A 15,380-nucleotide genomic window follows, 5' to 3' on the forward strand; every position below is an offset into this window, starting at 1 on the left:
CCTCAAATGTAAAACTAAGGCATATGTAAATTAAAAAAACTGGCACAACACACTATATCAACATGCAAATTTCTGTGCACATTTTTTGTCTCACACTATTTCAACCTGGAAACTTCTGTGCACATTTTTTTGTCCAACATATCACACAAGTAGAGTAGGGATTAAAATGCATTTTAAAAAAAGTAATCAAGTAGACAGCCTCATGTGTATTAATACTCAATCACTTCCCAGTTCATATTCTATGACAACTAAGTAATACATCGACTTCCTTTTTATATTTAAACAGTAACAGGATTAGGTGAAGTCACTTTACCCTCCAGCGAACTCCACTGAGGGAAATATAGAAAATACATTCCTTATAATCTTCATCACTTTGGGCCTCTTCTTCATCCTCATATACTTGCAGCCTTGTTAAGCTAATGGCTAAACTGGGGCTTGAGGAATGTGATCATCCATAACCGTATGAAAGTCCTTTGGTAAATCACTTCACTGCAAACTGCAAATATGTAAAAAAAATTGAATGCTGCTTTCAGCATCTGTGAGGAAGTTATCTTGCACCTTATCTTCCTATCCAACATTCGTTCATAACCTGCAAAGACAGATCTCTGCATCAATGCATTTTCAAAAAAATCATCGTTGACATGCACCATTTGCCTTTTTTTTTTGTTTCTGTCAAATTTGCCAGAACACCTCTTCCCTTTTCATACTTTGCTACAAACTGTACCAAAACCTACCAGGGTTTCCCCACAAGTGTTTCTGCCAATGTCACTGGCAAATTGGCTGCTTTCACAATTCCTAATACCATTTTCAATTTAAAAAAATTCCATACAATTCAAATCTTCTCCTCCTGTCGGCAGTCTAATCACCAACAAATTTCTCCTTGCAGCTTTATCTTCCATACACACCAAGTACTGTTCAACATAAACCATCTCACTATAACCTTCACATTAGCTGTAAAAGTAAGATAGCATTACATTACTCATGCAGTGATTATTGCATTGTTGAGTTTGTCATCCTTCAGAAGACAGTAAACCGAGGTCCCATCTACCTAAGCTGGTGTTGGCTCAAGTGGATGCAAAGATTCCATGACACTTATCAAAAACAAGAGTAGGGGAAGTTCCCTGGTGCCGTGGACAAATCTGCCCTAGTTAATATGAATACCTCTTCAGATCTCTGTAAAGAGGACACTGGCCTAGCAGGACTAATCCAGTCAGCAAACAGTACGGAAATAATGTACTGATTCAAAATCTTCCTCCTCATTGCCATTTAACTCCTTGGTAAATATCAACAACATATATACAGAACCTCTTCTACGTCTCCCTCAGCACATGCCTACATCCTAACTAATATGCAATCCCTATGGATAGAGTCAAACACCATTCTCTTAGGACAGTTCAACTACCTCCCCATAAACTGGAAGACATATCCATCCTCAAATATGACAGACAACAAACATCTGGGCTTTATCAATACAAACTCTCTGGACCAGTTAATTCACAGTCCAACCACGGGTGACAAAATCTAGGACTTGGTCCTTACCAATATGGGGCAAACTTTGGTCCTCCATCAGTTTTAGCTTCCTTCCTGGTTAAATCAGATCACAAATCAATCACATTCACCATAAAACTGAAACCTGAAACAAATTCCAATACCTCTGTTTTCAACGATTATGTAAAGGTTAATCTACTAAGTCTGAGAGATGACCTAACTAAATTTAAAAGCCCCTTCCACCTTGACAACCCAATTGCTTATGCAGAATCCTTTACTGCCAAATTTTATGCACATGCAAACACAGCTGCACTGATGCATCAGTAAGAAATAAATACAATTCCAAATTCAAAAATAACCCCTTATGGTATAGAACCCCAATATATACAGGCTCTGCAATAAAACAAAAAAAAAAAACACTCATTGCACTCAAAAATAAACATAATTCTGAAGATGCTAAAACACTCTTACTAAAGTAAACAAGGGACCCCAGACCTTGATCAAATCATCCATGGCTAGATATGAGGCACACCTGGACACCCAGGTGAATGATAACCACAAAGCTTTGTTTAACTATTTTAGAAACAATACAGAACCCTGTGCAGAGCTAATATAAATGGTACCACATACTCAGAACCAGAGTGCATTGCCAATTGACTACCAGACAAATTTAGCTCAAACTTCACCCCCTTCTCCCCTGCAATATTTTCATATCACATACCAGCATCTACTCCCCCCCCCAATTTCCCAAGAATAAGTCCTCAAGGTGCTATCTAATGCCAAGAATGCTACACGTCTATGGAGCCAAACAACACACAAGGTTGCTTACTGGTCAGCCTAAAACAATAGTTGTCGGACTCTTTCCAGAAGTTATTCAGCACCAGCCTCAAAACAGGCTTCATGCCAGATAAATGGAGGACAGCAACAGTCATCCCCTTGCACAAAAGTGGGGCTTCAACAAACCCAAGTAATTACAGACCCATAAAGCTGAACGGTACTTTTCTGTTAACGGGGCAGCAACACAATGCGCGGCTGATGTCAAGTAACTGCTGCTTATTTTTTGCTGCTTGTAATGTTGTGTTCGTTACGACAGTATTATTGAAATTTTCACATGTCAGTACTGATTATTTTATTGTTCTGTATTTCATTTTACCTTTGTTGTCATAGTAGTAGTAATGAATTTTCCTGCCAAGTCACTGCTGCTCATGTTATTGTTGTGTTCTGCTTTTCATTTCCCGTTTGTTGTGACAGTACTACTGATTTTCAGTCGGAAGTCAGTGCTGCTTATGTTATTGTTCTGTTCTGCTTTCCCTTTTCCGTTTGTTGTGACAGTACTACTGATTTTCAGTCGGAAGTCAGTGCTGCTTACGTTATTGTTGTGTTCTGCTTTCCATTTTCCGTTTGTTGTGACAGTACTACTGATTTTCAGTCGGAAGTCACTGCTGCTTATGTTATTGTTCTGTTCTGCTTTTCATTTTCCATTTGTTGTGACAGTACTACTGATTTTCAGTCGGAAGTCAGTGCTGCTTATATTATTGTTGTGTTCTGCTTTCCATTTTCCATTTGTTGTGACAGTACTACTGATTTTCAGTTGGAAGTCACTGCTGCTTATGTTATTGTGTTCTGCTTTCCATTTTCCACTTGTTGTGACAGTACTACTGATTTTCAGTCAGAAGTCAGTGCTGCTTATGTTTTGTTGTGTTCTGCTTTTCATTTTCTGTTTGTTGTGACAGTACTACTGATTTTCAGTGGGAAGTCACTGCTGCTTATGTTATTGTTGTGTTCTGCTTTCCATTTTCCGTTTGTTGTGACAGTACTACTGATTTTCAGTTGGAAGTCACTGCTGCTTATGTTATTGTTGTGTTCTGCTTTCCATTTTCCATTTGTTGTGACAGTACTACTGATTTTCAGTCGGAAGTCACTACTGCTTATGTTATGTTGTGTTCTGCTTTCCATTTTCCATTTGTTGTGACAGTACTACTGATTTTTTGTCGCAACTCACTGCTGCTTCTTTTCTTCTTGCATTCTGCTTTTAATTTGGGATTTCTTGTTGGACTGTTACTGATTTCCTCCAAAGTCAGTGCTGCTTACACACACACTTTTACAAACATTCCTTAGTACTTCCTAAATAGGATGTGAATGATGGACGTTAAATAGTGAAAAAATAAGGAAGTGCTCGTCTGTCCGACCATCGCCTGATTTTGAACAGTCACTGTCTTAAAATTTGGAATGGTGTAAGGCATATCTGTCATTCTGCAGACACTGGCAATGGGGACAAAGGCCTTTCAAACATAGCAACAGGTGTTGAAAATGTGAAGTGAAAATGTGGAGAAACCGTTAATGGGCCAGCACACAAAACGTACGGTTGCTGTCAAGTCCGTGCTGCTTATTTGTTTCTGGTTTTAAATTTGTCTGCCTTCTGACAGTATTATTGATTGTCCGGCATGTCACTACTGCTTATTTTACTGTTTTGTTCAGCTTTTAATTTTGCCTACATTTCATGGCAACATTTATATTTGCCGACTGCTGCCCCGTTAAAGGAAAAGTACCACCTGAACAGTCTCATCTGTAAGGCTATGAAAAAGATCATTATGGATTTAACAACTAAAGATATAGGTAAGCTACAGACTCTCGACCCAGGCCAACACAGATTAATTCAAGGACAGATCCTATCTACTTAAACTCAAACTTGTTTGTAAAAATTAGTATAGCAATGGATAAGGGCAAATCAGCATACACTATATATTCTAAACCTCACAAAAGGATTCAACATTACCTCACACTCAAGTATAATTTATAAACATCCCAAGATGAATGTAAATCCCTATGTAACTCATTCACTACCAAATTACTGCACAAACAGAACTCAGGAAATCAGGACAGGTAGTTCTACGTCCTCCAAAGACCTGTCACTAGTGGTCTATTCCAGGGTTCAGTCCTTGGGCCACTCCTCTTTGGCATCTACTTCTCAGAGGTCAAACTAATGCTAAGGATTTGTGTCTGACCAAGTCTGCAGATGACTCCAAACTTCACACCATCAAACTCTCAAGAGGACACTATGAGCCTCCCAAAGACAGACTGTCTCAAACAAATAGCAGGTGTCAAAACCATGGATTAAAACTAAACACTAAAAACTGTTTAATGGTATCCTTCGGCAAGCATGACTCCCCTTTTAGCAATCACACTGACAATACACCTCTGAAAATCGATCCCATAGTCAGTGTTCTAAGAATCTATTTTGACAACAAACTGTCCTTTGATCACCACGTACCTACTATTATAAGGAAGCCCTTTTTCATTGCATAGCCTATATATAAATGCATGGTGTCCAGGTCCAGAGATGTGATGATTCCACTGTACTTGGTATTGATTAGGCTGATCATTGAGAGTAATGCCATTTTCAGTGTGCACTTGTTGAAGCACTTGTGAAAACTGGAGTGACCACAACACTTCCTCACAAAGAAAATCAAGGACCTAAACCATAAAAGCTAAGCAGAATGTCTCAATGCCTTGTCTTTTTGCTCAGTATCACACAGACTATTGACAGAGAACCTCTGCCTCACATATACAGCCTCAACAGACCATATTCTGTCAGACCACACATTCACAAGTCCCATGCTGGCATAAACACCTGATCAAGAGATCTTAATCTTCTCTGCAACATAAACAGAACATACTGGACAGACAGGTATGTATCACAGAGAATTCCACTTCTGTAGAACCATCTTCCTCTCGTCATAAAGCAATGTACTTGTCTTACCCTATTCAAACATGATTGGGTGGCTAACTGCAAATTCACCCCACCCCCACAGTTTAGCACCCTTATCCCTCATGGATAATGGCAATGTGTAAATCTTCCAACATATCCCTGTTCAGCCCATCTTGGGATTATCTGTATACAAAGTATAAGGGCTAAAAACTACCATGGGAAAGCAAAGCTAGGCTTCTTAACATTCTCACACTTCAACATCCTATTAAGTACCTATGAGTATATGACAACATATTTGCCAAAGATTGTAACTCGTGTAAGATAACATCAGCTGCTCTTTTCTCCACTATTGTGTGATCAATATATGTTTGGGGGGTATATGGATCAATGTAGTTTTGTGGAGGGGAGGCAAAAATTTGACCACATTAATAGAACAATGATGATCCAGAGGGAAGCAGAATGTAAGAAAATACCACTGTTGTTAGCAGGGCTTGATGCTGAGAAAGCATTCAACAGAGTAAGCTGGAATTTTATGAGTAGGGCAATGGAAGCATTTGCATTCCCTGAGAAAATAATATGGTTAATTAGGAGGATATATGAGGGATTGGAGATGAAAATTAAATTGTGGGGGATTCCTCTCTGATAAGTTCTGTTTGAACAGAGGAGCCAGGCAGGGGAGTCTATTGGGTCTATATTAAGTTTGCAAAATCCCCTTTTAACGAATGGCTCTTCGCCGAATGATAACCAGCGAAATCGAATTCCCATGAACGTCCATTTCAGTGAATTTTTTCCTAGTGGGGAAAAACACTTGGTCGTCATCAGGAATTTGCCCTTTTCCCCACTGTAGTGCGATCTTGGAGTTGGTACATTTAGTTAGGGGGGTGTAGGGGGCAAAGCCCCACACTTTGAAGGGTTTTAAATTTTGTCTGGTTTTAGAATGGCCAAGTGTTTTTTCCTCCTAGGAAGAAATTCACTGGAATGACTGTTCAAGGGAGTTACATTTCGCTGGTTATTGTTCAACGAACACAGTCATTCGCTGAAAGGGGTTTTCGTGGACATAATATACACCCATCCTACTTCCCCTTTACTATTTGTTTTATATTTAGAATTATTGGCAAAGAAAATAAGGGACTCAGAAATTCAAGGCTATAACTGGCATTGTAATACAGAAAACGTGGCTTTATTTACAAACAATATTATTTTGTATATGATAAAACTGGAAAAGTACATCTCATTGTTGTGGAATATTTTGAGACAGTTTCAGATCTTTTCAGGATATAAAATTACTGAAGATAAAAAAGGCTATAGCTGTAAATTAGGTACCCACACATGAACTGGTTCAGAAATACCCATAGTTATGGAGACATGATAAAATTAAGTACTCGGGAGTATGGATTAAAAGGGCTTCTCTGTTATGGCAGGCAAGGATATGTGGGAAGAGGCTAAACAAAAAGATAACACAAACACTGAGAAACTGCAAGCTCATGTTTATGGATATAGATAACAAGGTACAAACAGTGAAAATGAATTCAGTCCTTGTAGTTTTATATACAGGCCAGGCATATTTTTATAAACCAGAGTAAAAGTGTAGACAAAAATAAATAAAGAGTTGAAGGAATTTATCTGGGAGGGAAAGAGGACAAGGATCAAGTGGGATAAGTTTATCCTTCCAATCAGGCAAGGTGGTTTAGGATTACCTGATTTGAAGGGACATTTTAAAGCTATGTAATTAAGGCTCTTATAAATAACACAAGAAGAAAGCTATAATTCAAAGTGGAAAGGGGCGATGATGAAATGGGGGGTGTATTTCAAGAAATAAGGAGTGTGTGGAATTTTGGATACAGATCCTTAAGGATAACAGCCATATGGAATATTATATTCGTAAAATAGCAGAAAGTATTCTAAGAACAAAAGCAACACAAGAATGAAGAAATGAGATTCTGCTGATGGGGATGAATGCAATCAGAGGTACACAGAATAAGCAAGAGAGGGTTGGAATCGGCTGAAGAAAACTGGCAAAGGAGCCAAAGTATTGGGAGCAAATAACTAGCAACTGAAAGGTAATAGAATGGGAAGAGGCCAAGAAGATATTTGGTCTGCAAGCTACAGACTGCCTTCCCTACCAGGGACTGATATCAGAGTGTAGGGATAGTGGAATCCTAAGTGAAAGACCTACTCTGGTAGAATTTTTAGTGAAATACAGAATGGAATGTGCTGTTAAGGGAAAATTAGTAGGACGTATAAAATACTGCAAGATAACAACAGGAATCAGTCAGAGGTCAGTAAAGATTGGGAGGAGAGACTGGAAAAGCAATTTATAAGGCAACAATGGAAAGACATATGCATGGCTCTCAGATGTACAAAAAAGTCTACAAGATTTAGGATTTTTGCTTGGAAGTGTTCGCATAAGGAAAAAACATTACCTCCCTGGTTTAGCAAAAGTTGTTTCGGACATTTTTTTCGATCTACTGCCACTCAGTGAAAAAGCTGTCAAGAGCTCACTATGAGACCATTACATCTTAGACTAAGGGAATCCTCATACGACATCTTAGACTAAGAACATTCTCATATGACATCTTAGACTAAGGAAATCCTCATATGACTTGACAAACTGTCTGAGAGATGACAATCTGAAAAGGCATATTTTTAACATATTAACCTATGACCCTGTAGGAGTTATCTGTCTTTTGGGGTCTGTCCCACTTGTTGAACCTTTAATGATTCAAAGCAAATTAGACCAAAATACATACTCCAAGATAAAATGGAATACAAGTAAAGACTGCATCTGAGTAACTGTCTGAAATACCTGTAATACACAACCAGGGAAAATACTAGCACTATCTCTACAAAATGTGAGAAAATGCCTACAGAAAAAACAAAGATGCAACTTGTATTATTTTATTTCTAAAAGCCCTGGACAATGTATCTTTAACGTAGTGATTGTTACTTTATTTCTAAAAACCCTGGACAATGTATCTTTAAAGTAGGGATTGTGCAAATAAAACTCTTTCAGATTCCCAACCTCAGAAACCCTAGAAAAATGAAATTTACAAAACGTAACTATATGTAACCCTAGCAAAATGTGATATTTTCAACATTATAAAATAGAACTAACCACAGTCCGGCTATAACTGCTCATGATGACTGCCTTCGTCAGGCAGAAACAAAATGTCTTGGTGTGTGGGAAGGGGCACTGCGAGTGTAACTGCACAGCATTCTTTCCTGCAATTTTGAAATCCAAAATTACTGACAAAACAGGTTAAAAAGCCCCACAACTGCTCATTCTGGAGGAATGACTGCATGTTACATTAAAATAAGAAGAAAAAAAATCTGAGATATTGCTTCATTTGTTGTCAAATGTAAAGGCATCTGAAAGACAAAGGAAAGTGCAAAATAATGACTGCACTTTACAAACAGACCTGAAATAATAAAGGCTGCAGTCTCACATTATCACATTGTCTAGTGTTCAAATGCCAAGTCATCCCAATCTGATGTACTAGAATCATCATCATAGTCCAGATTGGGCTGTCGTCGATAAACAGGCTGGCGTTTTGTTGTCCAATTTGCTGCATCTACAATCAGTGCTCGGGGGAGAGTCAGAACACATGCAGCTAACCCAGACACCTCCTCATCCAAACGAGGGCCAATATTCCATTGGTCCATTTCAGCATCATAAATATGGACATAATCCATTCTTGTCGCACGATTGTGTGATCTTCCTCCCAAGACATAAATTTTGTTTTGAAGAACTGCTATTCCAGGTTCCCCATGTCCACTAGGCAGAGGACTTACAGATGTCCACTGATCGGTTAAAGTGTTGTAACATGTCACCTGTCAAAAGGGAGAAAAAAAAACAGAAAAATTAAAGAAAATCTGCTCTTCTCTGCATTTCCTGTTAATGCTACCATTTTCAAACTTCATTCTTTTCCACTTTCAGGTAAATAGAACATTAGACTTTTTTCCCTATAAACAGTAAGGCTTATGACAGCTTTGACAGAACGCACCACTCCCAAAGGATTCCCAAAGCTGAAGAGAGGGGTGGTAGGATTAGAAAAGACCTAGGAATGGGTCAGCAAACCCTGCCTCTGCAGTTAGAAAAAAGAGGTAGGTGATAACGCTTGGTAAAGGTATGGACAGAAGTCCAGGTGGTAGCTTCCAGGGTGTCCCTGGTGGGAACTCCTCTGAGGAATGTTGTGTAAGTGGAGTCTGCCCTAATGGAATGGGTTCCCATGTAATCTGTAGCAGAAATGGATACAGTGTGATATCCATTTGGAAATGGTTTACTTGGAAATGGGCTTCCCTTCTGACTCTGGGGCAAAGCTGACAAGTAGTTGGTCTGTTTTCCTGAAGGGTTTTGTACAGTCCAGACAGTATCTGAACTGTCTGTGCACATCTAGTGAGTGTAGAATTTATCTGAGCTGTCTGTGCACATCTAGTGAGTGTAGAATTCTTTCCCCCTTGTTTTGAGGGTTAGGAAAGAAGGTGGGTAGATGTATGGCCTGGTTGAAAGTCGCATTAAATACCACCTTGGATATAAAGGAGGGATTAGTCCTCAGGCAGACCCTGTCTGCATGGAAGATGATAAAGGGCTCAATGGTCATCAGTGCCTGTAGCTCTGAAACCCTTCTGGCTGAGGTGATAGCTAGGAGAAAAGCAGTCTTCCAGGAGAGGTATCTTAGCTCTGCTGAAGCAGCAGGTTCAAAGGGTGGTAAGGTTAGATTTTCCAAAGCATATTTCAGGTTCCAGGCTGGCGTGGGTGGCCTTCTAGGAGGTCTGACATTGGAAGCCCCTCTGAGGAATTGTTTAATCAAAGGATGGGAGAACAGGGGCTGTTCTACATCAAAATGAGCTGAAATGGCTGAGGTGTGGATTTTAATAGAAGAGAAGGAGAGGCCACTATTAAGTAGTTCCGCTAGGTAGTCCAGGATAAGAGGGATGGAAGATTGTGAGGTATTGCCTCCTCTGGACTGGCTCCAGGAGCAGAATCTTTTCCATTTTCCTGCGTAAGATTTTCTGGTGCTGGGATTTCTGGCCTCTGTGATACTGTCTAGGACCCGTTTGCTTAACAGGGGTCCCTTTTTTGCCTTTAGAGTATTAACCATGCTGATAGCTTGAGAGTCTGCAAGTCCGGGTGCAGCATTTCCCCCACCACCTGAATCAAGAGGAGGACTGAAATCAGGGGAAGCTGCCTGTGAGGCTGTAATGTCAGGCTGAGCAGTAAGGGGTACCAGTGTTGTCTGGGCCAATCTGGAGCAATGAGGATGGCCTTGGGTCTCTCCTCCCTTATTTTGTTCAGCATCTTATGAATAAGAGGCAGAGCAGGGAGTGCATACACAAAGAGGGTGTTCCAGGGGAAGGTCAAGGCATCCACCTTCCACACTAGGTGGTGATACTCTCTGATACAGAATTTTTTCAGCTGATGGTTGAAATGCGAAGCAAAGAGATCCACCTCCGGAGTCCCCCACTCCTGAGTGATTTGTAAAAAGCTTTTTCTGTGGAGCTGCCATTCATGGGGGTCCAGTAAGTTTCTGCTTAAGTGGTCTGCCAGGGTTTTGTTGATCCCTGGTAGGTATTGGGCTATTAGGTGTACTCCCATGGAAGTGGCGGTCAGCCAGAAGTTCATGGCTAGCCTGCACAGAGGACAAGATTGGGTCCCTCCCTGTTTGTTGAAGTACCATATTACTGTGGTGTTGTCTGTTTTGATAAGGAGAACCCCTGGCTTGAGATGGGGTTTGAAGGATGTCAGAGCCTTTTGTACTGCCATCATTTCCTTCTGGTTGATGTGTAAGGGAAGGTGATGGGGATCCCAAAGACCTTGGGTGCACCTGCCTTCTAGGTGAGTGCCTCACACAATGTCTGAGGCGCTGGTAGGAATGGTTTACCCATTTGTTCGGAGGGAGAAGGAAAGACCCTTCTTCTTGGCACAGGCCCCTGCCCACCAGAAAAACTCGGCCCTTATACAGGGGATTAGAGGGAGACAGGTCTCTAGAGGTTGAGAGTGCTGACACCAAAGGATCTTTAGATACCATTGATGTTTTCTCATGTGAAGCCTGCCCAGAGGAATTAGAAGGATGCAAGATGCCATGTACCCCAAGGCTTGCAGAAACTTCCTCGCAGTGAGGTGAGACTTCTGGAAGCCAGCTGGGTAAAGTAGAGAGGCAGGAAGCTCTGTTTTTCTGGGGATAGGAAGGCCATTTGGAATGCTGTGTCCAGCAGTGCTCCCAAGAAAATGATCTTCCTGGAGGGTGCTTGCTTTGATTTCTTCTCGTTGATGGTGTGTACCCTAAGGAGGTTAGGCGGGTTTTGACAAAGAAGAGCTCCTTGAGTAGCTTTTCTTTGCACTATGCCTGAATGAGGCAGTCATCCAGATAACGGTAAATCTGTATATTTTTCTGTCTGCAAAAGGCTATGGCCGGGGCTAAGCATTTGGTGAATACCCTGGGAGCAGTAGATAAGCCAAAGGGTAGTGCAGAGAACTGAAAGTGTTGTGAGCCTGCTCTAAAGTGTAGGAATTTCCTGCAAGATTTCCTTATGGGGATGTGGAGGTAGGTATCTTTTAGATCTAGGGTAACTAACCAGGCGTCTTTGGTCAGCATAGGCAGCAGCTGCTGCAAAGTTAGCATTTTGCATTTGGGGACCACCAGGGAGGTGTTCAGAATGGATAGACCCAGGATGGCATGCCACGTGTTTCTGGGAACAACAAATAGTCTGGAATAAAAGCATTTGAGTGTTTGATCTGAGGGGACAGGTTCTACTGCTCCTTGGGATGTTAGAGTTTGGACTTGTTTCAATGCCTCTGCCCACTGATTTGGAGATAAGTCTGGGTACACTCTTGGAATTGGGACTTCGTTGAAGGAGAATTTGTATCCCTGAAAAATAATCTTTAAGGCCCACTGGTCCTTTGTTACAGAAAGCCAATTTTCTTTGCAGAGGGAGAGCCTTCCTCCTAGTTTTTGTTGAGTGAAAAGATGGTTGAGGGGGGGGAGAGGGAGTCATTGAGAGTTTTTGCCATAGAGGGATGGCTTAGAACTCCCTGCCTTAGGAGCAGAAGTGATCCATTGTTTGGTTCTCTGCTGTCCCTGGGATAGGAGTCCGGGTGGTCTGTCCCTGCGGGGCTTACCTTGCCCCTGTCTGCTAAGTGCAGGAAATGACCAGTGCTTTGAGGGAAAATTCCTGCTAAACCTAGGAGGTTGTAACTGAAAGAAATCTTTTACTGTTTGCATAGATTTTGCTTTGTCTTCCAACATTTTAAGCACCTCTTCTGCTTTTACTCCAAACAAGTGGTCCTTATCCAAGACTGCATCGTTTAATTTAGATATGACATAATCAGGGAGGGGTTGTTCCTTCAACCATGCATGTCTCCTAATGACAGATCTTGACACTGCTGCCCTGCTTGAGGCTTCTAGGGCATCATATCCACAGTGTAATGAGTGTTTGGCCACTTGACAAGTAGAATGCAGTAAATCTGCTAACTCTTTTGAATTTGCACAGTCAGGAAAGGTTGAAATATTTTGCTTTAATAGTTCCAAAGTGTGTTGTTGATATTTTAACATGTGGAACTGAAAACTGAGTGCTCTGATAGAACTTGAAAACTTATTAAGTCGAAAACCTTCCACAGACCACTATGAGACAATGTTAATTTTTAGCGCTTTCATTCACCTTTATTTTTGTGAACTTCTTCAGAAAAGAGGAGACTTCCCAAACTCCTCTTTTTATACAAACAATCCAGGAAATGATGTCATCTGATTAAACATTCCTTCACTTAGTCACACCTACATACCACTTTAACCAACCCACCACTATCTCACTAAAGTCCTATACCATTACAGCCCCTTCCACTCTACCCCCTACTCCCACCACACACCCCTCTACAACATATCAGGAAACCCTACTTCACATACAACTATCTTATCATGTCTACAACTATCCTCCACTCACAACTTAAACTACCTATCACCTTCTTACTATTATTCCTTCTCATTACTACCTACTTCTTAACCTCCTATGAACACTCCTTAACTATTTCTCTCTCACTTCCTCAAAACATACTAGTACACCTACAACATACCTACCTTCATCCTATTTACCTACCTCATCACAAACCATATATCTACTTCCCAAATACCATAGACTATTTCATTGTAAACTACTAAAAACTAAATCAAAGAAAGTATTTGACACATCTCTAAAACACATATCCAAAAACTATGGTCTACTACTCCATCTACTTCAGGACGGTGACATACACCCCAATCCAGGCCCTCAACCTACAACTACTGAAACACACAGTCACCATATAAAAGCTCTCCTTCCTCCATCAACTATAACTACAAACATACTATCATTGGCCCACCTAAATATACGCAGTATCTGTAATAAAGTTAGTCAAATACACGCCCTACTAGAAGTACACAACTTTGACATTCTATGCTTATCAGAAACCTGGCTAAAACCATCTATTAAAGATATTGAAATTACCCCACCTGGATATAACATTGTTAGACTTGATCGCACCTCCAAGAAAGGAGGTGGAGTAGCTATCCTATATAAATCTAACCTGAAGCTTACTCTTCTTGACCTTGCTCTTACCCAAAACAATAATGTCGAAATAATCTGCTCTAGAGTTCAAATTAATACTACTAAATCAATAAACATCATTTGTGCTTATCTGCCTCCAGGAAATAATATCCCCACATTAGAACAACTTCTTGAACAACTCTCAAATTACCTCCCCCAAGAAACACTACTTCTTGGAGACTTTAACATTGACTGGAAATCTTGTAACAATGCTAACCCTACTTCCCATTTAAACCTTTTTGGTTTCAAACAACTAATTGATAGTGCCACTAGAATAAATAAAACAAGCAAAAAGAAACCACCTTAGACTGGGTTCTTACAAACTCCCTCACAAAGCTACAAAACTGGCATCCTTCCTGATGACCTTAGCGATCACTCCCTCACATATGTCATTAGAGCTAAAACTCATCAAAACTTACCTACCTCACATAGAACACTATATTCAAAGAAACAATTTAATCCCCAAAGATTTCAAACAGAACTCTCACAATACAATTGGACCCCTCTAAAGCACCTCTCTCTCAACAAAGCCATAGAATATTTCAACTCAGCATTCCTTACAATCCTAAACCACCATGCCCCAAGTCGTACCATTAGAATAAAGACCAGAACAGCACCCTGGCTTACCTCTAATACTAAACAAAAGATCAGGCTTAAAAATAAATCTTGGAAGAAATGGCGCCCTCTAGAAACCCAACAGACTATCAAACCTTTAGAGAGCTGAGAAACAAAACCAAAAATGCTATTATTTCAGACAAAAAGAACTACTATGTAGAACTTCAGCAATCCACAAAAAAGAACCAAAAGGTTCTGGTCTACTATCAATCATCTACTTACCCCAGGTAAAATAGTAACACCTAACCCACAGAATCTAGACCCTGATAATCCCTCTTTAATAGCCAATAACTTCAATAGCTTCTTTACTACTTCCATACAAACACTAGCAAGCCATTTATCCCCTGATGCTTCCCAACTGATCTTAAGTAACACCAACAACGTCATTCCTTCCTTCAACTTCAACCCATACCCACCTCCTACATACAATCTCTCTTACAAAAACTTAAACCCACTACCCCTCAGCAGATAAGCTTCCTGCTGAATTCCTTCAGGTAGCAGCAAAAGCTATAGCCTACCCTGTTTCGATCCTAATAAACAGATCCATAAAAGAAAGTGATTTTCCAGCAATCTGGAAGATATCACACATCATACCCTTACATAAAGGAGGCAAATCCACTGACCTCTCTAACTACCCCAATAGCACTATTATCTCCACTAGCTAAAATCATGGAAAAATGTATACACAAACAACTACTTAACCATCTCCTTCAAAATAACCTACTAGCAAACACTCAACATGGATTTAGACCCTCACATAGTACGACCACTGCACTACTTTCCTTTACTAACACAATAAACTGTAACCGTAATAATAACAAACTAACTGCTTCTCTTTTCCTAGACCTGTCAAAAGCCTTGACATGGTCAACCATAAACTTCTCCTACACATACTAAACTCACTTGCCTTGGATTTTTCCTCCTTAACGTGGTTCTCATCCTACCTTGAAAACCGACAACAAGCAGTACTCTGGAAAAATTCTCTATCTGC

General features: G+C 40.3%; 1 protein-coding gene across 1 annotated transcript in view; it reads right to left on the reverse strand.

Moving 5' to 3' along the window:
• Positions 1-6,529: 6,529 nt before the first annotated feature.
• The window catches only part of KLHL22 (kelch like family member 22), a 1,250,694-nt gene continuing 1,241,843 nt past the window's right edge, over positions 6,530-15,380 (reverse strand). Inside the window, exon 7 of the mRNA XM_044068844.1 lies at positions 6,530-9,028. Within this exon, the coding sequence (XP_043924779.1) occupies positions 8,657-9,028 (372 nt within the window). The 3' untranslated portion in view covers positions 6,530-8,656. The remainder of the gene's footprint in view (positions 9,029-15,380) is intronic.

This window comes from Protopterus annectens, chromosome 4.part0 (genome assembly GCF_019279795.1).
Source record: "Protopterus annectens isolate FY-2018-M chromosome 4.part0, PAN1.0, whole genome shotgun sequence".
In the NCBI taxonomy this organism is placed as follows: Eukaryota; Metazoa; Chordata; order Ceratodontiformes; family Protopteridae; genus Protopterus; species Protopterus annectens.